General features: G+C 37.2%; 1 protein-coding gene across 6 annotated transcripts in view; it reads right to left on the minus strand.

The window, feature by feature from the left end:
* si:ch73-280o22.2 overlaps window positions 1-26,434 on the minus strand; it is a 288,368-nt gene that overhangs the window by 246,026 nt on the left and 15,908 nt on the right. For all 6 annotated transcript variants that reach the window (XR_012406339.1, XR_012406340.1, XR_012406338.1 and 3 more), the window contains exons 3-4: window positions 16,497-16,665; window positions 15,332-16,010 (exon numbers count right to left, since the gene is read on the minus strand). Coding sequence is in view for 3 of the 6 variants with exons in the window: in XM_017356332.4 (XP_017211821.2) it covers window positions 15,332-16,010; window positions 16,497-16,665 (848 nt within the window). In the remaining 3 variants the exon portion in view is untranslated. The remainder of the gene's footprint in view (window positions 1-15,331; window positions 16,011-16,496; window positions 16,666-26,434) is intronic.

Raw genomic sequence — 26,434 nt, forward strand, 5'->3', positions numbered from 1 at the left:
TTCTGTGGAGAGATTAGAACCTTACAGAAGGACAACCATCTGTGCAGCAATCCACCAATTAGGCCTGTATGGTAGAGTGGCCAGACTGAAGTCACTCCCCACCTGGAATTAGAACTCTCAGATCTTAAGAAACTAAATTCTCTGGTCTGATGAGACTAAAAATTGAACTCTTTGGAATGAATGTCAGGCGTTACGTTTGGAGAAAACCAGGCACCGCTCATCACCAGGCTAATACCTTCCCTACAGTGAATCATAATGGTGGCAGCATCATGCTGTGGGGATGTTTTTCAGCAGCAGGAACTGGAAGACTAGTCAGGATAGAGTGACAGATGAATGCAGCAATGTACAGAGACATCCTGAAAGAAAACCTGCTTCAGAGTGCTCTTGACTTCAGACTGCAGCAACGGTTCATCTCCCAGCAGGACAATGACCCAAAGCACACTGTCAAAAAAATCAATGGAGTGGCTTCATAACAACTCTGTGAATGTTCTTGAGTGACCCAGCCAGAGCCCAGACCTAAATCTTATTGAACATCTTTGGAGATATCTAAAAATGGCTGTACACTGTCGCTTCTTATCCAACCTGATACATTTATAAAGACAGGTGTACTAAGCCTGTGGCATCATATTTAAAAAGACTTGAGGCTATAATTGCTGCCAAAGGTGCATCAACAAAGTACTGAGCAAAGGCTGTGAATACTTATGTACATGTGATTTTTTTTGGAGGGTTTTTTGTGTGTGTGTGTGTGTAGAATTTGAGGAAATAAATTAATTGAATCAATTTTGGAATAAAGCTGTAACATTGAGCACTATGAATACTTTCTGTATGCGCTGTATATACCAACTGTATAGTTAGGTACCAGTAATGTAGCTTCACACTGTTATATTATTCCACCAAAGTATCAGAACATTTGACGAAACTAGTCTAAATTAAAAAAATTGTGGATAAACATATTTGAACATATTCAAACAGCTCTGTAGGTCATGTGACTTGCACTTACATAACACACAATGCATACAGTAGGTAGAATCCTCCACACACTATTTCTTATAGAAGAATACTTACGGCACTGCACAAATAAACTGTAATTTTCTATGTTTCAGGACAAATTTCATGCCAGTTGCTTCTGTGCGTAATGCAAAATGATACAAAAACCTCACTCAAGCAAACCTGTCATCCATCTCCATCCCTCTTAGAGGTGTCCTTGAACCCCACCCGTCCTCGACACCCCCAGCACTAACTCACACTTAGAGCAGGCGTCTCACCTTTATGTTTAATGCTCCGCTGTCATTCTATCTAGTCTTCTCCTCCCACCCAGCCATTGTCGCGCTATTTATTACCCCGCCATTAATGGCTTATTAGGGCCTCTCTCATAGCTAACCATTAGGAGTCCTGTGCGGGAGGATGGCCCAGCCACTGAAGCCATAATGGGGGTTATTACAACACGATGATGGGGTGGAGGTGTTGAAGGTGTTGAGAGCAGCGATACGTGTCGTTTACTGTGAAAAGAGCTGAGAGTCAGGGCCTCGCCGGGGTCGTTAAAAGGGCATTGCGCTCATATCAGATGTAGTAAAAGAAGAAAGGCCTGGGAGCACAGCGGATAGATGGAATAGCGGATGGAGGAGGCTGAAAGTTTAACAGAACACCACGCAAGTGTTTGAGAAGTATCTGCTTAAAAGCAGCATGGAATTCTCAGATTTAAACTTACTAACTTACGCTAGTACTTTAAATTGAGGAAATATTCGTTTATGACCACTGTAAAATATTTTGTAAGAAGTCTACATGAAAAGATCATAAAAATGAGGGCTCTGATTGTTGCTTTCTCAGGTATTTGCCTAGGCTTGAGATCAGAAGAGAAATTTGATTAATAAGGTGGTCAACGCTTGAAGTATAGATGGAAATTATGCAACACACATAAAGAAAATAACAGACAAATGGCCAAGGTATATTTGGGAGCAAGTAAACAATCACTTAAAATAGTATATACGGCATAGTGTAAAATTAAGTATCCGCATCTTCGTTTAAGAAATGAGATATGAGAATAAAATATCAGTCCTTATAAAACAGGATGAGGAGCCTTCAGTCTGTCTCGCTGCTGCAGGTGGAAATGAAGAGGAGGTTTAGAAGTATAAAGACTGTGTACTGGTGTTCACTAAGGGGGTAAACTGAGACTCCTCCAGTTAAAGAAGAACTGAAAAAAAAATCTTGGTAGAATGAGTAAGCTGCACAAATATTAGTAGTTCTGAATGGATTGCTGGCGTAGATGCCAAGAAAATAAGACAAACAACATAAAAAAACAAATCCTACAGTGGCGATGCCTACAATGATTCATTGGCTGTTTCAAATGCCAGTCAGTATCTGATCTGCAGGCGCTCTGTATCGTTAATGAAGAGGAAAGATGTCTGTTTATAGATGTCAAAGTGGCACTATCCAGTGTATAAGACACAAATATTCAACAATACTCCAGTCTATCCTGACTGGTCAAAAACTGCAGACTCCTGTTACATGGCAACAGCAGGATGGGTATAAAGAGTTTATTTGCGAAAACCTAACTCAATTTTTCATCGTCATCGTCATGTTTTATGTTGTGCATTGAAGAGTACAATAGCAAAAAACTTGATTTATGAAAATTACTAAAACTGGAGTCCTAAAAAAATGACTAGAACAGGAGTTTTCAGAATCATGTTTTTACAGTAAGTATTGAAGATTTCAATTTCAAAAAACTAGATTTATTAAAAGAAACTCGTCATATATCACCCTTTAAAATTTAAGACTGTTAAGAGATGGTCACAATTTTTCTCCATGGGAATTGAGATAACATTTCTCTCACACAAATTAAAAATGTTTTAAGCAAAAACATGTGAACTCAAGTACAAAAAAACAAGACATTCAGTAAAAAAAATACTAGAGTAAAAAAAAGTCTCTGCTCCAATTTGCACAAAAATGTTTATAGAATAATAAATAAATTCTGGAACTCATGTTTGAATAATTTACACAGATATGCATAATCATTACTAGTTTACAAAGTCAAAAGGAACATAAACTGCTTTTATATTGTAGCATAAGTCATTTAATCATCATTTTAAAAAAATGTAAGAATTTTAGTTAATTACCCTAATATTCAGCCAAAGTTTTCATGAACCTCTAATCAGCTGACTTCCCAAAACTTTCCTAAAGTCTTATATATGTGGCTACATAAATGCAATCTTCTACTACTAATACCAGCATACCTTTATCTAATAAAAAAGTGTCAGAATTGAATAGCTTATGCACACATTCCTGACAACCAAGTCTTAGCTCAAAAAGCCTCATAACAATTCCACCAACAACAAGCTCTCTACTCTTCTTCATTCTCTCTTTTTTCTACAGGTAAATATTCTGGATTAGGAAACCACTGTGAATAAGGCGAAGACTTCGGTAGCTTCCAGGAAAGCAGGCTTTGTTACACGTCATGTGAATGACAGCAGATTGTGGTAAATGAGAGAAAAAAAGTGATCAATTTATGAATATTTTTTAATAATAATAAAATAACCAAAAATGTATGCATGGAGCATGATCTGAATGCAGAGATATCAATAGGAAAATCCCTGTCATTTAGAAACGAGAGTGCATTGTTGTGTGATGTGAGATCATGATTTATTTATTCATTTTTGTGTAAAAGCCAACATAGTCTCTCTGCAGTTCGTAACCTTTTGATTTAGTGGCTAATTTGTGTAAATTAGTTCAATCTCATTCGTACATTTTAGCATTTTAGTAAAAGTATCCCCCAAAGAGGGTTGGATTTAGGAGTGGGGTTTTATGGCATCCCATTGGGCTGGTGAAAACATCTAGATTTTGAGGAGGACTGTACGTATTGTATACGTACACTACCCGACAAAATCTTGTCATCTATCCTATTTGTAAGAGCAACAAAAAATCTAGTTGATACCTGCATCCCATTAAAAACAATTACTGCAGAAGGCCTATTGGAACTTGCACGGACCCAAGATTCTCACAGAAAATGGTTTGGGGTTAAATTCTGTAAGGGGGTGTGTGAGAGTTCTGCAGAGCAGATGGGAACATCAACAGCCTGAGGTATCAAGACATTTGTGCTGCACATTACATTACAAACCACAGGAGAGGGCAAATTCTTCAGCAGGATAGCGTTCCTTCTCATACTTCACCCTCTATATCTAAGTTCCTGAAAGCAAGGAAGGTCAAGGTGCTCCAGGATGGGCCAGCCCATTCACCAGACATGAACATTATTGAGCATGTCAGGGGTAAGATGAAAGTGGAGGCATTGAAGATGAATCCAAAGAATCTTGATGAACTCTGAGAGTCCTGCAAGAACGCTTTCTTTGCCATTCCATTGACTGTTATTGTTAAGTTATTTGAGTCATTAAATTATTTCTGTTAAGTGACAAGAATTTAGTCTTAGCAAAGTCAGACCTTACTGTCCTAATTAAATCATTAAAAATTAAGGCATGATCATATTGCAATTTGGTCAAATAAGTATAATCTAGAGGCATTTGCCTTTATATAGGCCACTTCTGATACTAAATGAACAACTTAACAATGCTAACAATGAAGTCAAGTTATTATTTGTTGTTACTAAAACTTGGACTTACTGTAGGTTCCCCAAAGAAGTGAACAATTCATTTTTTCTGACTTATATATGTACCCTCTTTTCTAATTAGGTAACTTCACATTTTTCCAAAAGATAATGACGAACGAAGTAAATCAGATTACAGGATACCACTGCTTAGACATTCCAGCAAATGTTATTTTTTGAATGAACAATCCCTTTAAAATACTAACATTTCCTCATGGAAATATAGATAACAATACATAGCTTTTATTTTTGAAGAGCACATATAACTAGAAATAACATTTTAAGATCATAAGTGGTTGTGTAAGCATTTCACTGCATATCATACTGTGTATGACTGTGTCTGACAAAATAAAATTGAATTTAAAAAGGTAAAGTATCATGCATGGCTGTGTGTTGAGGAATAGAGATTGACAAATAAAATTACCTGCAAAGCGTTATCGTTTTTTTCTCAAATGCTGCATATGAAAGCCCTTTGTAAACTATTCACATCACACTTGCTTTGACTAGAAAGGGAGGGGGAGGCAGTGAAAAATGGCACAAAGAAAACGAGACAGCGATAGCGAGAGTGAGAGAGAAGTAGAAGAAGAAGAAAGAATCGTAGGGGAGGCTGGGAAATCCCCAAACAGTTGTTATTGATTCCAGTGTTTACGGGCAGATAGTTTAGTGCCGTTTACAAAACAGAACAGATGCAGCCAGTGAGCAAAAAGGTAAACAATTGCTGTGTGGCAGGTTGCCAAATCCCCGGCCCGGAGTATTAAACTCACACTGAAGTGCATTTCCCCTTTGGGTTACACTCGCTGCCACTTCATCTCCTCCATGCCTGCTCCCTCATTCCTTCTTTCATTCTCCTTCCCTCACACACACACAAACAGACGAGCGGTTCCAGCTCTCGCTGGCTGGCTTGTCCTGCTCTGACCCTTGGGGCCGTGTTCTGCCTAGCTGTGCCATTAGTGCAGGGAATTGCATGTGTCTGACATGGCCCTAAAAGCAATTATTAAATGCTTTTCTCCAAATGATGCCCAGCCTCTTTAGGGAATGGGCAATCACGCAACAATTTAGCCACTGATTTCATTTCCTCTCTTTCTTGTATCGGTGTTGATTGGCCTCTCTGGCAGAAAAGTGCGGAAAAAAGAGAGAGGTGCAGGTCTTTAAAAGGGAATGCAACTTGACCCAAAACATCAGGCATTCCGAAACGACAAAAAAACTCAACCCAAGGTTTTTATATAATATATAAAATATATTATATAATATAAATAATATATAATATATATTTTGTTAACTGAAGTAACATTAAATATTCACAATAAATAAAATATTAAAACTAAACAAAACAGTCATTGAAAAAAACTAAATAAAATGAGCAATACATCAATAAACACATAATCATTATCACAGTTAATAATCACCCATTCTGTGAAGGAAAATCTGACCTGAAGTTGTTTGGAGAAATAACTGTAGATGATGCTTTTACAGACAAATACTGTAAATCAGTTAAGCATATGATCATATACGAAACATATTTTCTGTAAAACATGAGCTCTATCTGTTTTTAATTTGACAAAAAAAAAAGTGTCAAGTTTGTCTAAATTCTTGCTTTTGCGTATTTATTTGAATCAGTATTTGTTCAATGACTTTTTTTATTTGTATTGCTAAAAGGTTTGCACATGTTAATATAACCTGTGCAAACCATTAAAATGGACTGCTTTCACACCTGAAGATTGGTTGTTTTGTTCCAAAACAGGGATTAAAATTGTTACAATGTTTAATTTTGCTCTTGGTGCAGTTCGCGTTCATACTGAAAACTTTCTAAACAGACCAAAATAGTTAAAAGAAGTCACGTGTGACTAAACTTTCCTCAAATCGGTTAGAGTTTCACAGTTTACTTTTTAGAGTAACATGGATTGCTCAGCTGTCATACGTCAATACTTTAAATTATGATGATATAAAATAATACATTAAAAGAGACAAGGTGCACTTTAATTTAGACACACAGACATTGTCACTAAATATCAGAGAAATGAGACATTCTCATTGTTACAATAACCAGCGCTCCAACCTGTGCAGATCGCTGGTAAACACAGATCACATAAAACTACAAATCCACCATTTTGAGGACTACAATTCCAGTCATGCATCACACACACTCACACTGGTTCCTGATCCAGATAGATTGCAAACACACAGCTGAAGCTGCTCACGTAAACAATACGATGCGTTTTCCTTGCCTTGCCTTCTGTGTTTGGACCTTGCTTTGTTTTGTTTGGTTTATGTTGTCTGCTTCCTGCCTTTTGACCATCTGACTGTTTATTTGACTACGACCCAGGATTGCTTGCATACATCTCCTGATTGTTACCGTTGCTTGCCTGACCATCTAATAAACCTTGCATTTGGATTCTCACTCCCTGCTTTCAGGGTCCCTTTCACATTACACTCATACATAGCCTCATTTCAGTTGTCAAGTTTTGTAAAAAAAAATATTTGAACTCAGAAATTAACAAAACAACAGGCCAAATACAAAATATTATAAGATTAAAATATGCAAAAATTATCAGATGGTAATTTTGTTAATATTTTAGTATGCTTTAATTTTTGTATTTAACATGAAACCATAATTACCAGTAGAAATCACATTTCACGCTACTAATAATTCTCTCTTCATATAGTCGTATATATGGCCATCACATAACCATAATACACTGATATAGCCTAAGTCAATGTATTGTATTGCTTTCTCACTACAATCGATCACTCCAGAGTGTGTTTAAACCGAGCCCACCTCATTCTGGTGATCTCAGACTGATTGCTTTTGTACGTATCCAAGTGCAATTGCTGGATTCACATATGCCAAACGAATCATGCTGGGCAAACCAGACAGGTTTGATGTAAATGCACCCATTTTTTGGTGGACATTGGATGTGTTCCATTAACTCTGCTAAACCAGAATTACTAAAACTGAAACTAAACATATAAAGACTAAAAAGAATTTAAGTAATAATAAAAAGAATATAGGAAAATAGCCTCATTTTACAACGCTTCTAGACTCTAACAAGCTTAAGCTTTAGCTCTAACATTTAGCTTAGCTTAGCACAGATCATTAAATCGGATTAGACCATTAGCATCTCAAAATTGACCAAAGAGCATCGATAATTTTTCATTTTAAAGCTTGAATCTTCTGTAGTCACATCATGTACTACAGCTGACATAAAAAGAAAAGTGGCTATTTTCAAGGTCGCTATGGCCTGTTTTTGCCATGGCCACAACGGGGACAGTAATATTACGGAACACCTGAAAATTAGAATATTTTTGATCATATAGCATTGGTCATTTTTGAGCAAGATGCTAAGGTAACACTTTATTTTGATGGTGCATTTAAGTATTACTGTCTGCTTAATATCTGTTGATATAAACATTCAACAGACATTTAACTGACTATAAAAAACTTTGCAAGTGCATGTCAACTTACCCTAACCCCAAACTAAAAGTCTACCATAATCTAATAAGAATTAGTTGGCATGTAGATGCAATGTAGCTTAAAATTATCAAACGAACCATCAAAATAAAGTGTGACCCATGCTGATGATGCAATCCTATTCAACAATACAGTATATGCTAAGCTAAAAGTGCTACCACCAGGCCCGGAGACAAGCTGAATGGATTCAAAAATGATAAAACTCAACTGTTTAATTCTAAACGAGTCAATTTCCAATTTCCAAAAGGAGTTTTTCTTTAAAAATTCTAAATTATAATGAATTTGTACCAGCCATGTTGATGATAGCACTCCATCGATAGACCCCAAGACAGTGATTTTTTGCCTGTCACATACAGAGATCTGTTTAGAAGTGGATGCTCTGGGGATTAAAGCTTTTTTTATATATGCTAATTTATATTTCGACCATTGTGGGAAAGAGTGAAAGAGAAAAAGGTATGTGAAAGCACGTAGCTATCTGTAAATGCAGAGATTGGTCCATCTCACAGAACAGAGTGAGCACTCTAGGTGGTGTTGTGGTTGGCAGGGCCTCGGGGCCTAAACGGACCACATGTGGAGCCCCCTGATGGCCTGAGGGAGTCTGAGTGCTGTGGTGTGCAGTGGGTTGTCTGTTGCAGCCCGCTGCTTACTGAGACAGGCGGCATTAGAAAACGCCCCCACTGACACACGCTAAACCGGGCTCCTTCAACGCCAGAGGCACAGTCCAGCTGGGATAAAGTAGGGGTTGGGCGGTCCTTCTTGGAGTCAGAAATGGCAGGTTTTGATATCTTTATTACATTGTTATGGGGCGGAGTAACTGACTAGTGAGTCTCTATTTTGGCAGCAATATATGCAATTATAGGTGGTTCACTGGTTACACAAGTTAGCCAAATTACTAAAACAAATCAATGGCTGGTGTAAGAGAACTGTAAGAAATTTCTGAGCAATCATAGAGTCACATTTTGATCTTGATTTATATCAGATGAACATTATCATATTGTCTACTTTGAATACAAAATAAAAACCTATGAATTTGCCTTCTTTAATGTTACATTCCTGATTAAGAGGTTAAATTTACACATAAAATTACATTTTAGCAGCCATTTATTCAGACTTCATTGCCAAATGATACTTAGGAAACCATTCTAATATGCTGTTTTGTTGCTGAATAATGTATTATTATTATTATTATTATTATTTTTATTATTATTATTATTATTACAAAAACCTTGCTTAATCATTAATATTGTTTATTTTATATTATTATAAATTTTAAATGAATTACATTTAGTCAATTTAATTTAATTTAATTTAATTTAATTCTATTTTATTTTATTTTATTTTAAAAATATATTTTATTTCATTTTATTTTAAACCATCATAATTTATTTGAAATAAAGAATAAAGATATTTTGTAGCTTTATTCATTTCGTTTAGCGAACTTCTGAACTATGCTTACTTTATTATGCTGACTTGTATGTGCTAGTGCTGTGTGTGCTTGAAAATCTATTGTATGTTATAGGCAAAAACAAAAAGTTCGGGAAAAGTCATAAGCAAAATAAAACATCACTAAGAAGCAATATTTTATAATAATGTCAGCCATCAGGTCATACCTTTGGATGTATTTCTGCCCATAACAAGTCATTTAATTACAAAAGTCATACAAATATCTGACAAATATCTTTTAATCGCAAATTGCATCTAATGGCATACGGACTTTCAATGTTGTGTCAAATGTTGTGCATTTTTGTACACCAGACTTCACTTCAATTCTATATATGGGTTGCACGATATTGTTAAAATCTAGCATTGCGATATAAAAACACACACATATATATGTGAAAAAATATTTTAAAAAATATATATATATCTATATATATATATATATATATATATATATATATATATATATATATATATATATATATATATATATATATATATATATATATATATATTTTTTTTTTTTTTTTTTTTTTTTTTTTGCAATATATATTGTGATATGAATAAAATATCAGCAGACAAACACATATCCCGATTTGGAAAGAATTTATAATGTAAGATTGATTAGGATGAATCTGCAATAGGAGTGCATCTTCATAAAATCTCATAAACAATCTATAAACTTGTTGGGGTCACCCAACACATTTTTATCGTGGCCTGTGCTATTTGCAGTGCATTTCTGTATTTGCATTTGTTGTGTGTTATTTTCATGCACATGTTTAGTCAGAGATTGATCAATTAGTGTTTACTATTTGCATCTCCATAAAATCTAATAAACAAAATATAAATTTTGGGGTCCCTGACACATTTTCGTTGTGGTCTGCACTACTTGCAGTGCATTTCTGTATTTGCATGTGTTTTATTCTCAATAATCAGAAGAAAAATGAAGAATGAAGAAAAAGAAACAATTAAAATAATGTTTTAGCGTTTTCTGAGTATTCAACTACAGTAACTAAATAAAAAAAATTATAATAATTCAATAAAATTAATTGTTGTTAAGGTCACAAATGGTACAATTTCTTATACCTGAATCATTGTACAATTACAGGCATCAAAAACATGTGCAACTGATGAACTATAATATAAACTCAACATTGCATGCTGCAATGTGAATATTGTAAATGATCACATTGTGATATAGATGCTGAAACGATATATTGTGCAGCCCTAAATCCATAGTTTTGTACCCCAACCCAGGCAAAAATAATAATAATAATAATAATAATAAAAAACCTTGTTCTACTCTTAAGTGTGTAAAACAATACTAAACACATATCTGACATATACTGTACAGTGTCTTTGAATTATAAATACAGCATATAAAGGGTATATACAGTGCTCAGCATAATTGAGTACACCACATTTTAAAAATATATATTTTTTTCTATTTCTCAGTCAATATAGCCAATGTTTTTGGCACATGTAAACAAAACAGATTTATTAAACAGATATATTTATTAAAATAATATTTTAGCCACCAAAAAACATCTAGAAATTAAAAGACAATACAATTAAATTCAAGCAAAATATTGCAAAAAAAATAAAAAAATTAATTAATAAATAAATAAATACAACCTACAAAATTTCAGCTTAATTTTTTTGCTTATCTTGATTTTTCCTCTTTTCTTAAATTTGTATTCAATATTTTTCTATAACATAAATTTGAGTATACTAGTTTTTGGACCGTTATGTTAAGTTATTTTGTTACTGTAGATAAGCTCCAGATTTGGCTTCAGTATTAATCTAATGTAATGTATATGCACAAATATGATATTGCATAGCTTTCTATTAAAAATATGAATTTAAAAGATAGATTTGTGAGGGGTGAACTTATATATGCTGAGCACTATACTGTTTCTGCATGAACATATAAACATCAGCCAGCTCTTTTTCTCTCTCACTCACAAACACGTTTTCCCTCTCACTTCCACCTTTTCAGTTCTTTATCCTGTCTGCTACAAATCCACTGAGGTGTGATAGTAAGGGTTTAAACTCCTCATTGTTCCAGATCAGCTGACCTGTATGGCAGTCTCCTGAGTCCAGCCCTCACCCCATTACCTCTAAGAAAAAGTCGAGGTGGAAAAAAAGACGACATAAAGTGAGAGGGATGAAAAGCAGAGGATGGAAGAAGATGGGTACAAAGGGCTGAGACTCCCACATCTGGTGAAGGAGGTGAGTGGGGGGGGGGGGGGGGTAACAAAGTCTGTTCATCCCTTTCAGATGGAGGGGTTAAAGGAACTGGCATATCTGCGCATGAAAAGCTGTTAAATGCTTCAGTGCTTTGACAGTGTGTGATGCCAGGAGCGGCGGTGCTCCCGTGGGACGGCGCGTCAAGATTCACCCCCCACAACCCCCCACCCACACTCCGCGCTTCTCCCAGACGGGCTTCCCGCAAAATATGGAGAAAGAAGAAAGCACAATAAATAACACCCAACAAGACAAAGAAAAAGAAACAGCAGGTTGTTTTGATGGCTTCCATTGAAAGCGAAATCCTTACTCGTCATTTTCTTAATAAGATTTAGCTGTATAGCAAACAAAAAATGTCAACAACTGTCAAAGCGCTCATTGTTTGATTTCGCATCATGCTCAGATTTCCTAAGATGGTTGTTAGCTGGAAAGCCAGCTATAAAGTGGCAAATGACTGTGTGTTGTTCTAAATGAAAAACAACTACTTCAGTCGTTAAATTTTGCCTAAGGGCTACTGCTAAATTTTGTTAGTACATTACTTACTGCATACAGTCACAAGTGTCTGACACACATTCTAGTCAATACACACCATGGAGCATTATCAGAAGGATTACTGGGCCCCATTGTAGGCCTGTATACCCGAATGAAGCAGCCCCATGGACGCAAGTAAAATTATTCAGCCCTTTCGCTCCCTTATCCTCTCTTTACAGCCGGGAAATGAGAAAGAGCGTCTGCTGCATGTAAAAATTAGTGAATTGTGGCAGGATGGTGAAATAAATGGAAGAGAAGCCCTAATGAGTCCATTCAAAATGGACGCTGACGTCTGTACAAGGAGCTGCAATACACGAGTCTATTACGAATCTGTCAGTCCAAGACTAGTTTGCGTAATGTCAGTAAAATTGCACAAAAAAGTCCAATGGTGTTTTTTAAAATCATTAAAATAATGGAATATTGGATAAATGGTGAATGTATAAAGGTACAATGATTTAGTTCATGAAAGATGTTTAAAGAGAGGAAATATTTATGTTGTCTTATTTGCTTTGGAGCTTATTTCAGGCAAGAACTGGTCATGGGCAACTGCATATAATCACATTTTGCATTTTTGCATTAGGTTTAGGGTCAGGTATACAATAATTGCCAAACCAAGTTTGCCCACTCACAAATCCTGAAAAGTGAGGATAAAATATTTCATCACCCCCTGGTGGCTTGATGCAGTTCAGGTTGGTATAAGCAATAAAATAAAATAAAACATAAAAAATAAAATAAAATATTAAAAAATTAAATATATTTTTTAAATAAATTTTGGGTCAATTTCTATATTGTAGGTAGTTTTTGAGAATGTTGAGCTGGTTTAGGAAAATCTTGAAAGGAGGCAATGCAACCTACAAGTGTAACACATTTTTGGAAACAATTGCATAAATGCACTAAAATGTACATATATTATTTATTTATTTATTTAATTTTTTGCATTCCAAAAGGGTGTTTGCCAGTTACATTCTATGCTAAGTTTTTATAAGTTTCTTTTCTGAGTACACTGATACTGTTATCCTTCCTAAAATGTTATGTTAAAAACATCATGTCACGAGGAAACATAACTATTTTATGTTTTGTCAGTTTAGAAGCTGAGTTCAGTCATACGGAAATGTACAGTTTTAAAAGGATGAGTGGCACCTAACCCCACCCCTAAACCCAACTGTCATTGGGGAAAAAGCAAATTATACTAAATTGTACGAATAATTGTATGAATTCAAATGAATTAGCAGCCAAATCAAAAAGTTACGAATTGCCATGAAATTATTTAGGTCATTTAAATATCGCCTCTATCGCCTCATACTTTCCTTCGGCTTAGTCCCTAATTTACAGTATCAGGGGTCGCCACAGCATATCAGCCGCAACCCAGCACTAAGAGTACACTAGTGAACGCCCATTTCACCTAGTCACTGATAGACTGATTTCACACGGCCATCATTTTTAAAAGCGTAATCAAGGCTGTAGTGGGAAAAAACCCAGCAGTATTGGAATGTTCACACAGGAATGTTGTGTACCTGGCTGTATATCTTATCAACGAAGAGAAAGTGACACAAATTTATGATTTCAATGCCTTCCAAGTGACTTGAAGGTCCGTTCTGAATGGATAGTGAAAATAAAAAAGGGATATCAGACCTCATTTTCAGCTAAGTTAAAGGAAATGGCACTCGTTAGCAAAAGTTTTCTTTCCCAAGCACACGTTTTAGATGTCATTTATCAAGCTCAAGTTAACGAGCTGATTCTTTCATTATATTACACTTGTCACGATACTGAATTTCCTCACTGAAATTTATTTAAAAAAAAACCCATCAATTTCCTGCTAACCCATAGTATTTATCAGTGCTCAACAGAAATGTCATCAGGTCAAAATGTCAAAAGGTCATCAGTTCACTGTTCTTTACTGTTGTTTACCATGTGCTAACAAAGACAAGCATTCCACTGATCTTAGCACCTTTAAAATGCTCCAGTACCCATATATTTGTGTTTGCACTCAATGAAGTTCGATGAACTGATGACCTTCACAGCCAATCACAGTCAGTTCTGTTGAGCACCTGTGGATGCTATGGCAAATCAGTGCTGTTTACGAATGCGTTCAGCGGCACTTAAATGTAAGCGGGAAATGGACGTTTTTAAAATCTCTGTACCGGGACAACACTATTACAGACTGCATCGTTTTATCGCTCACCGGGTTACATAGGCTGAAGCAGGGAAGAGTCGTCATGGTGTTTACCTGGTGCCATGAGCTGAAGCGTAGGAAGACACTTAAGCGTATTACTGATAAAGAGATTGTGATTTTATTTGCTGCCTAATATGCTTTTAATTGTTTAAATTAAACTTAACTGAATTATATTAAAGTGATGTTTACACCATTTCTGAATTTTAAAATTGTGGCAACAGCTGAAGGTTTGTAGTACACAGCATGTTGCTGCAATGTTTACAGTGCTGGTCCTATACTTCCAGGTTTCTTCCCACCGCAGCGTCGCTTTCGTGTTTTACAATGGAGGTCGAGTGAAAAAATCATATACCATTTGTCTTTGGCCTATGGGGAAATCAGCGCACTCAAAGAAAATCCTTCGTAAACATGTGAGCAACATCCAAACTCCACACAGAAAAGCCAACAGGCCCAGTTAGGACTTAAACCAGCACATTCTAGCTGTGAGGCGACACTCAAACTCAAATTCATTATTTCAAATGAAGATAAGCAGCAAGTTTGAACCAATACAGAGAAGAAGCAGCGCCTAAATGTGACATAAACAGCCTTGTAAAGAACAATAGAGGACATACAGCAGATTTTTGTTTTGCTTCTTTGTTATATGTCATGTCTTGGCTGTGCATTAAAATTACTGGTTCTTTTGTCGGTTTTTGTTTCATGAGGATTCTTTATAAACCAGTAGCTTTCAGCTGTGAGTCTAGCTCCAACCTTTTGGTACTGCACTGTTGTGTTAGGTACTCTTAAGAAATGGTAACCAAAAAAATTGTACCAGAACCATACTACTCATTATAAATGGGATAATAAGCCAGTTTTGTGTGCACTAAGAATAAAAGAACACACTGACCTACTGCAGACTTCTTGCTGGACATCTTGCCTCCTTTGCTGCTGTGTGTGGTGTTGTCTTTCAATGCCGTCTCAATCTCTTTTGCCATCAGCACACCTAGTTCATGTGCCACTGTGTTCAGGTAGGTATGGTTGAGGAAGGACAGTATGATGTGTGGTTCTGCAACCCCATTAAGCACCTGAATTTCCTCTTTCAGCATTGAGCACAGAATTGGTGAGGCAGTTTGAAAGCCCAGAGCCAGTCTGTCAAAGCCCTTCTCGCCTCCTGGACTGCAGCTCTGGGAGTTTTGAAGAACACTGAGGACAGCCTTGATCTGAAGGTGCTGGTACCAGCTGAGGACACTTGTTTCAGGGTAGAGGAATAAGAGCTGGTGAAGATAATGAATCTTCTGAGGAACATAGATCCTTGTACCCAGTTCTCCCTCAGTTTGATCCTGTTCACTCATCATCTGTAGCTTGCCAAGTAAGTGGTTCCGCAATAAGAAACGAACATCATCCCAAGTTTCCTGAACCTCCAGAGCAAGGTCATCACGTGGCATGGAAAAGGCAAGGATTTGGGAGTGTTCTTGGGTAGATGCAGGGCAGGAAGTTGGGAAAGCAACACCGCATTGGGAAGAGATTTTCAGAAGTAACTCCAAAATAGACTCTTCACAATTCTCTTCTGTTTTCAACAAAGTTTGCTGATCAAATAAAAGAAAGAATTAATAATGACAAGAAATTATTGTGGGATCAATATTATTCCTTAATATGTCACATCTAATATATTTAGTGAAATGCTAAGGGTCTAATCTGATAAATTTATATATGCTAAGCTAAGATAAAAAAGCTACCATCATACTCAGAGATTGGCTAGGTCTCAAACTCAATTCCTGGAAGGCCACAGCTCTGCACAGAATTGCTCTAACCCAAATCAAACACAGCTGATCTAGTAGTGTCTAGTAGTCTTGAACATGTTGATTAGTTAAATCAACTGTGTTTGATTAGGGTTGGAGCAAATCTGTTCAGAGCTTCGGCCCTCCAAGAATTGAGACCTATGGGTTAAATTGGTTAAAACATGGTAGAACTGAACTGTTTAACCCTAGGGGACTTGTAAAATGAGGTTATTTCCAAAAAATGTGGAGTGTTCCTGTACAGGTTTGTCTTGGGTTAACCATGGGTTTGGTTACCATTGGTCGAAAGAAATCCAGCAGCTCTTGGTGTCCCGTGGCCACTGGTTTCAAGATGTTCAAGTTACGCTGACTGAACCATTGGAGGCAATCTACTGGACTGGACAATGTCTCGCCACTGCAAGACTCAACAACCTTGGCCTGCAGTTCCTTCAGGTTCTGCTCAATACTGCAATCAAATAAAACAAACATACAGTCTGTTAAATACCATTTATTTATTTTCAGTTAGAATGTTGACTGAGATATAAAGATAAAAAGTCATTTGTTTACTAAAATTAAAGATTTGCTCTGCATAATCACTTTGTTTCAGAAGTATTTTCTACAGTGGCCGAAAGAGCTTAACATGCTGCAATTTAAGAAAACTCATGCAATTACAAAAAACACCAGCAAATTGAAAAGAATCTGTTTAACAGCACATTTGCTGCAAATCGCCACAACGCAAACATTTTTGTTTTTTTAAAGAGCTGTATTTTCCCACATTGCAAACAAATTGATAAAATGTGCTGCATTTTCTCACAATGCAAACCATTTCCGAAAAGGTCAGGCAAACAACGGTCATAATCTGGCGCAAACAGATGTATGTAGGCAAATCCCGAGTTGTAGTCAACAGGCAGATGGTCAAAAGGCAGGCGGCAGACAGAAATAAACAAAAAAAACAAAACAATGCAAAGTTCAAAAATACGGAAAGACAAGGCAAGGAAAATGAGTTGTAATGTTCAAAACACAGTACAACAGGGGTGTTCAAATTTGGTCCTGGAGGGCCGGTGTCCTGCATAGTTTAGCTCCAACTTCCTTCAACACACCTCCCAAGAACTTTCTAGTATACCTAGAAAGAGCTTCATTAGCTGGTTCAGGTGTGTTTAATTAGGGTTGGAACTAAAACACACAGGACACTGGCCCTCCATGTCCGAGTTTGGACACCCCTGCTGTACAACACAATTTCTGTGTGTCTGTGTGCTGTATAAATAGTCTAGTAATCAGTTCATGAGCGTTTTCAGCTGTGAGTGTTTGCAATCAGACAGGATTTAGGCCAGGTGTGTTGGGTGGTGCATGACTGGATCTTGCAGTTCTTTTGCTGGCAGATTTGTAGTTCTCCAATACCGTGCAGGATCTGCAAGGCTCGATCGCTGGTGATAGTGACACAAAGAGACCCTAAAATGTGACGGACCCGGTTATTTAGGTTATGGTTATTTAGCCTAAAAAATACTAAAGACAAGGTAATCAGGATGTTTAAATAAATAAATAAATAAATAAATAACCCACCGCTCAGCAACGCTGTCACATTTTTGGGTCCCCTTGAAACATTTTTGTTGTGTTCTGTTCTTTTTGTGTTGTGAAAAAATATAGCACATTTTTGTAAATTGTTTGCTTTGTGGGAAATGCAGCGCTTTTTCAATGTGTATGCACATGTGCACATGCCCATGATTTGCAGCACATGTGCTGTCAAATGAATGAAGATATTTGTTAATTTGCTGGGGTTTTTTTTTGTAATTGCATGTCTTTTGTTAAACTGCAGCCTGTTAAGCTCTCTCAGCCACCATACTTTTCCTAGGTATGACCATAACAATCCAAACTGACATTGAATACCAAGCGGCAATGAAAGGTAAGAGTGTTGCTGTATTAACATTATGTGCATCTGGGCTAAAATGTTGTGGAACTACGTATGCACCAACACAGTTAGCCCACGGTTCAATACATACCTCAGTTTTTTAACAGAGTTTTCGGTTCGGTTCTCATGGCTTGACACGTCTTTTTTTTTTTTTTTTTTTTAATAAAAAAAAAATATTTTACAGGCAATAGGAACAGTAAGAGGTTAAGAAGAAGAAAAAATAAAAACGACTTATTGCAATACTCAAACTGGGGAACACATAAAATCTTACACGTTGAAAATAAATATACATGTGAAGTTAAAAGAGATAAATTTTAAATAAACATCTTTGTACCTAATTAAACATAAATAAACCATCTTAATTATCTCGGTGCTGAAAAAATGCGAGACTGTAGTCTGTAACGTTGATCGAGTGCTTTTATAAAATGACAAAAGCCCGCATATCCAATCACCAAAAATGGCTGTAATAATGACATCATTACAGATGGCTCATGATTTAACCCTTAAAGACCTAGAGCTATTTTGTGAGTACTTATTTTACTACTTATTTTAGCAGTCAGCATCAAGTGTCATTTCATTTTAAACAAAAGAACCTGACATTTAATTGAGGCAAAAACACACCTAATTTTAATCAGGGATTGTTTAAATTTCCCAAAAACATGTTGATTGGTGGTTCGCAAGACAATGGTCTATGTTTATTGGTTGAGTAGAGTACAGTGTAAACCAATCTAGGAATGGAGGAGGGACAATGCATCAACAGCATTGTCCTATTTGTCCAGAGACACAAACCACATTGATTTCTTTTGACAAATCAGAATTTTCAATCTATCTATTTAAATATTTGATTCGAACTGTCCCTTTAAACTCCAGTAAATTCTGATCACTGCCACTATTCACTCTACACATCAGGCCTAATGAACACAGGCATCAATATATCAGCTCTGTGTGTTTGTGCGTGTATGTGCACATGGCACGTCTCTCTCTCAACGACACAGGATGAGCCTATCTTCCTCATAACCACACGGCATCAGCACTTCTGTCTCCTTCTATCCGTGAAAAATGAGACATGACACAAAGCCGTAAAGCCATACAGGTACAAACACACACACAGCAGCTGAAACACAAACACTTCTCTTACAAAGCGGCATAAAGCACAATAAAGCACTGCTGTAAACACTACGGCTATGCACGAGTCCAGATGCCTTGGAATGGCAGCTTATTAAATTCCATTTAAACCTGACACAGTTTTACTTCCTTGAAAAAAAAGTGCGCAAACATAAAGTGAACATAAAGGGCTGTTAATTTTAACGATATGCAGCTGAATAATGCAGAAAGCAAAGATGAAGAGGGCTCTTTTTGTTGGTTAAAATGCAAGGTTGCCGACAGGAATCCAACAAATGTGTCGCTTTTTGTAGTAAAAAGGAAATATGTGTGACGAGAGGACATGAAGGTGCTGACAGACCGTGCTGGAAAAGCAAATCTTCCCATTCTGTTTAATGAACAGCCTAAAGCCCGCTGTAAAAACACAAGCGCTAACAGGGAACATAAAAATTCTGTTTTACACACTAAAGATGCTGTCGACACAGACAGACAAACAAAACTGCCCTTTTATGGTGATGAAATTCAGCTTAGAATCAACCCACATGAAAACATACTATAGTCCTTTATAGTAAACACTATAGACCTTTTTGGGTGATGTAAACAATGACAATGGTCCTAACAATTTTCCTGTTTTAGATTTTGAATTTCTATAGCTTCTGATAATCCAAAAAGTTCCATTTATTAATAAAAGGCTGTGTTAATATTACTTAAGACTGGATTGCCTCTTGTTACAGTTATAAAATTGTTTGACGACAAACAGGAACAGTTCGTGGGCCAATGATAGTATATTCTATATCCACCATATAGAAATAGTCTATAAGCAGGGATGTCCAAACTCGGTCCTGAAGGGCAGCTGTCCTGCAAAGTTTAGTTCCAACCCGAATCAGACACATACACACTCATACACTTCGGACAATTTAGCCTACCCAATTCACCTGTACAGCATGTATTTGGACTGTGGGGGGAACTAAAGCACCCAGAGAAAACCCACGCAAACACAGGGAGAACATGCAAACTCCACACAGAAATGCCAACTGACCCAGCCGAGGCTCGAACTAGCGACCTGCTTGCTGTGAGGCAGCAGCACTACCTTCTGCGCTACTGCATCGCCCCAATAAATCATCATTTTATAATAATTTGCCTAATTACTCAAATTTGCCTATATTACTAAGTGTTAAAATTTCATTTTAAGCTGAATACTAATCTCTTGAAAAAAATATCTAGAATAAAACAGCTGTTTTGGGTCATTGATGGAAAGTTTTAAATATTTAGATTTTTTTTTAAATGGTATGAATATTTATATGTATTTATGAATGTATTACATCATCAAATTACAAAAAACGAATGACCGCTTATAAGAGGTGTTTCTAATGCAGCGTCTATGGGGCTGAGAGTAAATTTAACCTCATTCTCTCCTCTGGCTGCGGTTATCAGTCTCACACTATTTTCTTTGCTTTTTCTAAAGTCTTAATAACACCATTGTGGTGTTTTTCTTTTATTATTTCAACAAATATGATTAAAAAAATTATTTGTTGTACTCTCCCATTCACTGTGCTCTAAGTTTACCCAGCTATGACGTCTTACTGAGCAACCCAGAAATGTGAAAAGGGTCTATGATGATAGTTGTTGTATTACCATGCCTACTGTAGAATTACCACAAAATAGTATTTCAAGTAGTCAAGTATGATTTCAATTACTTAAGTACACCAGCAGTTCTCCACCATAGATGTCCAGAGTTCTCCACTCATACACTTCAGACAATTTAGCCTAGACCTATACTGCAGCTCTGCACAGGAAGTTTTGCCAGAAGAGAAATTGCGTGTCCACCGAGCCTTATTTCTCTCAAGGTTTTTTTTCCTTCACTTTTGTCAGTTGGTGAAGTTTTGTTTCTTGGCACTGTCGCCATTGGTTTGCTTGAACTTGTGGAGCTGCGCATTAACCATTTAAACCACACTGAACTAAACTAAACTAAACTTCAACCCTGAAAATTGGACGAACATTTTTAATTTATTAGAACTTCTATGTTAAGCTGCTTTAACTATCTACATCATAAAAGCACTATATAAAAATATGAATTGACTTAGAGTTCAAAACACTAAGTATAAAACACTACAGTATTTTTTTTTCATGAGGGAATGCGTGTTGACAAAAGAAGCCAAATTCGAATAAATTGTGTGGATTTTTTCGCTCCATTTTAATCAGCTTGCTATATTTTGAGAAGTTTTTTATGAGCTACCATGTTTACAGAGTATTTTGAACAAGGTCACGACAACTGTTTAGTCTTCCGTGTTTTCTGTGCACATTGTTAACTCAAGGATATCGCTCAGCTTAGCTCTTATACATTAGTTAAGTGTAGCCATCCAGAGCAAGCAGAAAGGCAGATATACTGGCTAAGTCTGTTTAATGTTTCTAATAAAATAAGGATTTGTGCTCAGAGCCGGTGCTGAGCCAGGCATCACCCCAGGACTCTGCTCAAACAGCAGGGTCTAAACGAGCTTCCATCTGTGCAGCCACACAGCGCTAAAACTTCATAAAAGTCTCATCTCTCATCCGCACACACTCCTGCCACTTGCCGACGCCTGCGTAATCCTCTGTGTATTGGCACTGGAAGGGGTCAGCGATCACTGAAGGCGAGTCACGGACAGTGTTGGTCTGAGCACCCCTGAGAACTGGCATCAATCAAAGGGGCAGCTGCTGTCAAACTTCTGCCCGACAGCTACTGATGATGTGTCAGAGTTTCACTTGGAACAATAAATATTTTAGGGACATGCTTTAAACCTGATTTGATTATTACAAGATTGGCTTAGAAATTATTTGTTTTACATAATAAATTAATAATAAAATTGATGAATGGACAAATAAATGAATAAATAAATAAATAAATAAACTCATTCTGAAAACATACCACTGTATATATTTCTGGAGAGCACCAAATACGTCTATATTGCAGTTATTGTTTTAGTGAATATGCAGTATATTGCAGTTATTGTTTTAGTGACTCCACCAGAGGCTGCTGTGTAGGATTTTTCAGATCTCAAATTTGTCTCACGATTACCACTCATGCCTGCTCTTCTCGCTTAAATCCACCAGAGGTGGCTGTCAACTAACTGACTGACTGACTGACTAAATGACTGATAGACTGACCGATCGATAGATTCACCCTCCTCCTTCCCTAAACCCAACCAATAGTGTTTTTAAAAGCACAATTTGACCCGCCCACCAACTTCCCTAAACCCAACCGGCAGTTTTCAAAAGCAATCCAGAAAAAGAAAAGCCTTCACTTCATTTTTAACACATTTTCAGATTTTACCACATTCTCACCCTGTTATTTACTTGTTTATTTAATTTTTTGACTTCTGTTTTTGTCTTACTCGCTTTCTGGAACCGTTTTTTGCCTGAGTCGAACCCCGTAATCATGATCAATTCCTCTGCATTTCAAGTCCGCCGACGTACATAGCAAGCTAACTGGATAAACTGGTAACAGTGAGAAAGCCGTCAATATGGAGGCAAGCGTCATCTGGAAAGCGTCATACCGCCCTGTAGCGTTCATTTTAAAGACGAAATGCACCCATACCTACTTCTGACTATATAATTTGCAATGATTATAGGGCTATATTTTCAGAAAGAGCCCATGTTCAAATAAACTCATGAATGGATAAATTGATACATAAATGAATACATAAATTAAATAAATAAATAAATAAAATATATGCATAAAACCAATAAAAGTCTATTATAAGTTGTTCGTTTTAAAACTCACAGTAGTAATCAAATTAAATAAAATCAAAGTTTATTTCTAGAGCACACCAAACTACAACCTTTGGCCGACCAAGATGCTGTACAGTAGCAGTAGAAGATAAAAACAGCAATACACTACAGTAAAAACAACAATATAAAACAATAGTAACAACAGTAAAATTTTCCAAGAAAGAATCAATTTAACATAGCCTGGAACCGCCATTAGGGAATGCTAAATGCACTCGGAAAAAGATTATTCTGTAATATCGATTTAAAAATAGATAGAGTGGGTGCTATTCTGATTTTTAACGGTAACTTATTCCATAGTTGCCCACAACTGCAAAGGCTCTATCGTCCCTGAATTTGAGACGAGATTGAGGTGTTTGCAATAGATGGCACGAAGAATTTGATCTAAGCGATCAGGTTTGGGCCTTAGTAGTGATCAGATCATAAAGATACGGTGGCACTAGTTTATTCAAAGTTTTATAAACAAAAAGTTAAATTTTATAGTCTATTTCGAAAATGAACCGGCAACCAATGTAGTTATCGCAATATTGGTGTGATATGGTCAACTAACTAACTAACTAACTAACTAACTAACTAACTAACTAACTAACTAACTAACTAAATTAATTAATTAATTAATTAATTAATTAATTAATTAATTAATTAATTAATTAATTAATTAATTAATTAATTAATTAATTAATTAATTAATTAATAAAACAAAGGTCAACTAAACAAAACAAATTACTATTACTCATAATGCAGTCATCATAAAGTCGTGATGACCAAATTTTACTTTGCGGGCAAAAAAAAAAATAGATTTGGCAAAACTATCTGCTAGAATAAACAGATTTACAAGTACATGACCATCCATATGATTCTGATCATGAATATCCAAGTCTGGAAAAAAAAAGTCAAACTAAAACATAGATGTATAGCTTTATAATACTGTGCTATCATCTGACCTCACCTGAAGAGGTGTGCTAACCCCCTCCAGATTAATCAGATCCAATAACATGATTTTCACCGACTCCAAAAGCCACACAGGATGAGAAAAAAAGAACTGAAGCAGACAGACAGAAAGAGAGAGTCTCAGAGAAACACACTCACTAAAGCCAAAAAGGCTGTCAACAGCCTCACACACGCACAAAAAAAGAAATTCCTGATTAATCTACCCTTTAAATCAAACAACAACAAAAGGAGAAGTTGAAAGGAATTTGAGGGAGACCAGCACCACACAAAACCCAGAGCGCAGAGACTAGCGAAAGCTCCCTTAAGCCTCATTCTCTGCTTCCTCTCTGTCTGCCAATCACGCTTCCAAAAACTGTAATTGTTTTTCAAATCCGCACAAACCAGACATGACAGACCAGGTAAAGAGAGAGGGAGAGAGAGGGTGGGGGGAGGTAGAACAAGAGGACTAGAAAGAAAGAGAGAGGCAACGGGAGTCTTTTATTAAATATGATGGCATGTTTCACAGCTCTCTGCCTTACAGAAACCCAATACACTGATTAGTCAGCGCTTTGACGTTATCTTAAGTTCCTTGTCAAAATTAATTTAGTGTGGGTGGGCTGTCGCGCTCCAGGAGAGAGAAGCGGAGAAGGAAATAGCAGGGTGAAAGGGAGGGAGAGGAAAAGATCTCTTTCAAATAAGCCCCAGCTTCAGTGAGCACCAAGTCATGTGCCCAGGAAACAAATAGCCTATCTGCGAGCTATCAAAGAAGGCCTCTCTTTCCCCCTCCCCGAATACGCCGGACCCAATGAGACCCATGAAAGTGGATCCCGTCGACTCGAGATCTGGCCCGCTTAGCCTCCTCCGGTGCCAAACCCCCAACGGGTTATTTGTCAGGACGCACACTAACTCGCACACACACACAAGGTAAATTGGCACACCACTGCGACTATCTTCAGTAAGCCGGGGTGAAATCCGAAGCCCGGCCTCCCGTCGCTGGACTATGGCTGACACTTCATTAGGGGCCGACGTACTGCCGGTGGCCTCCCTGAGTGTCCGATTTGATGAAGCTTAATGGATAACAGCGTTTCAATTTGGGAGATCCCAGGCTGCTTGACAGGCTATCTTAATCTCCTTCAATTAGGAAGCAGCTCTTAGGCAAATCTCCGACATCCGAGAGCCGAAAGAAGGCAGCCTGTCGTTCTGACCCGTAAATGGGTTAGGACCGCCAAACAAGGCAGACAGCCGCAAATTCTCCGGTTTCCCGTTCCTTTCTAGAGCTTGTCCTCGGATAAGTGGATTAGGTAGCAGGTGTAGAACACAGCTTTGGCCCACCCTAGTGGAGGTCACGAAGAAGGGCCAAGTCTTCGCCAGCATCCAAACTGACCACCGCAGCTTCACCCTGCCTGTCCTCCCTTTCTCTCTTTTCCTTTCTTCTCAGCGCAATTCCCTATTATCCAGGTTCTTTGTTCTTATAATGGTTCCCCATCTTCCATCTTTCTCCAAGAACACAAAATAACCCTTTAATGCTTAGAGAGGCAGAAAAACCGTCTCGGCCTTCAGTAATAATCCTTGAATTACCCACACAAGGGTTTTCGTTTCAAGATGTGGAATCTTCAATTATTACTTTCCCATTTGGAGAGGAGAGAGGCCGGACGGACAGGAATGAGAACGTGTGTCTAATGGCTGAGGGAGGGGGGAGTAAGACCGCCTTTGTTCACGTACAACACATTTAGCGTAGACCCTTCTGGTCTGCGCGTGTCCTCAGAGCAACATAAAGGATAAAAGCATGGCAGAGATAGATTTTTCGAAACAGGCGGCACAATGGAAAGAGGTGCCATCAGGAAGAGAAGGAGATGGAAGGATTGAGAGGAGAAAACAGAGACCTGGTGATGAGAAGCATGTCCTCCAAAAAGCTAGGAGAGTCAGAGGCACATTATCAATGTAAAGAGATTCCGAATTAAAACAGAGAAACAAGTTCAGGGGCGTTCGTCACCATGTCCTTCACCGACAACAAAACCTCAATATCTGATAATGCCACAACCTTCCATCAAAATGGGAAAAAAGGGATGTCTAGCTCAGAGCGTGCATTCAGAACGCGTTTAAGTTCATTGATTTCAGATGAAGTGGCGTGCTATTCATCAGCCCTCAATTAATCATGTGGTCTCAATGTTAGGATTAAGGAGGAAGCATCTGTGGAAACAACAGCTCGGCAAATGAAGCGCCATACAATGTCCACTCAAGCACTAAATAATTGCTACCAGCCCACAGTTACATCTCGTAAATGACAAAAAAAAAATCATTGTGCTTAATATATTAGCCTATGCAATATTACATCCACTCATACTGATATTGGCAATTCACGTGTAGTGTAGTGTATCCTTGTAGTAAAAACAAGTTGGTTGTGTATGTGTAAAATGATACATTTTAGATCAGGGTGATCAATAATCTTCAAAGAACCAGCACCTTCAAGACTGAAGAACATGGGGGATCAATACTTAATGAGACTGTCTTGTTTTGAATGGTTTTATCCATT

This window comes from Danio rerio, chromosome 5 (genome assembly GCF_049306965.1).
Source record: "Danio rerio strain Tuebingen ecotype United States chromosome 5, GRCz12tu, whole genome shotgun sequence".
Taxonomy (NCBI): Eukaryota; Metazoa; Chordata; class Actinopteri; order Cypriniformes; family Danionidae; genus Danio; species Danio rerio.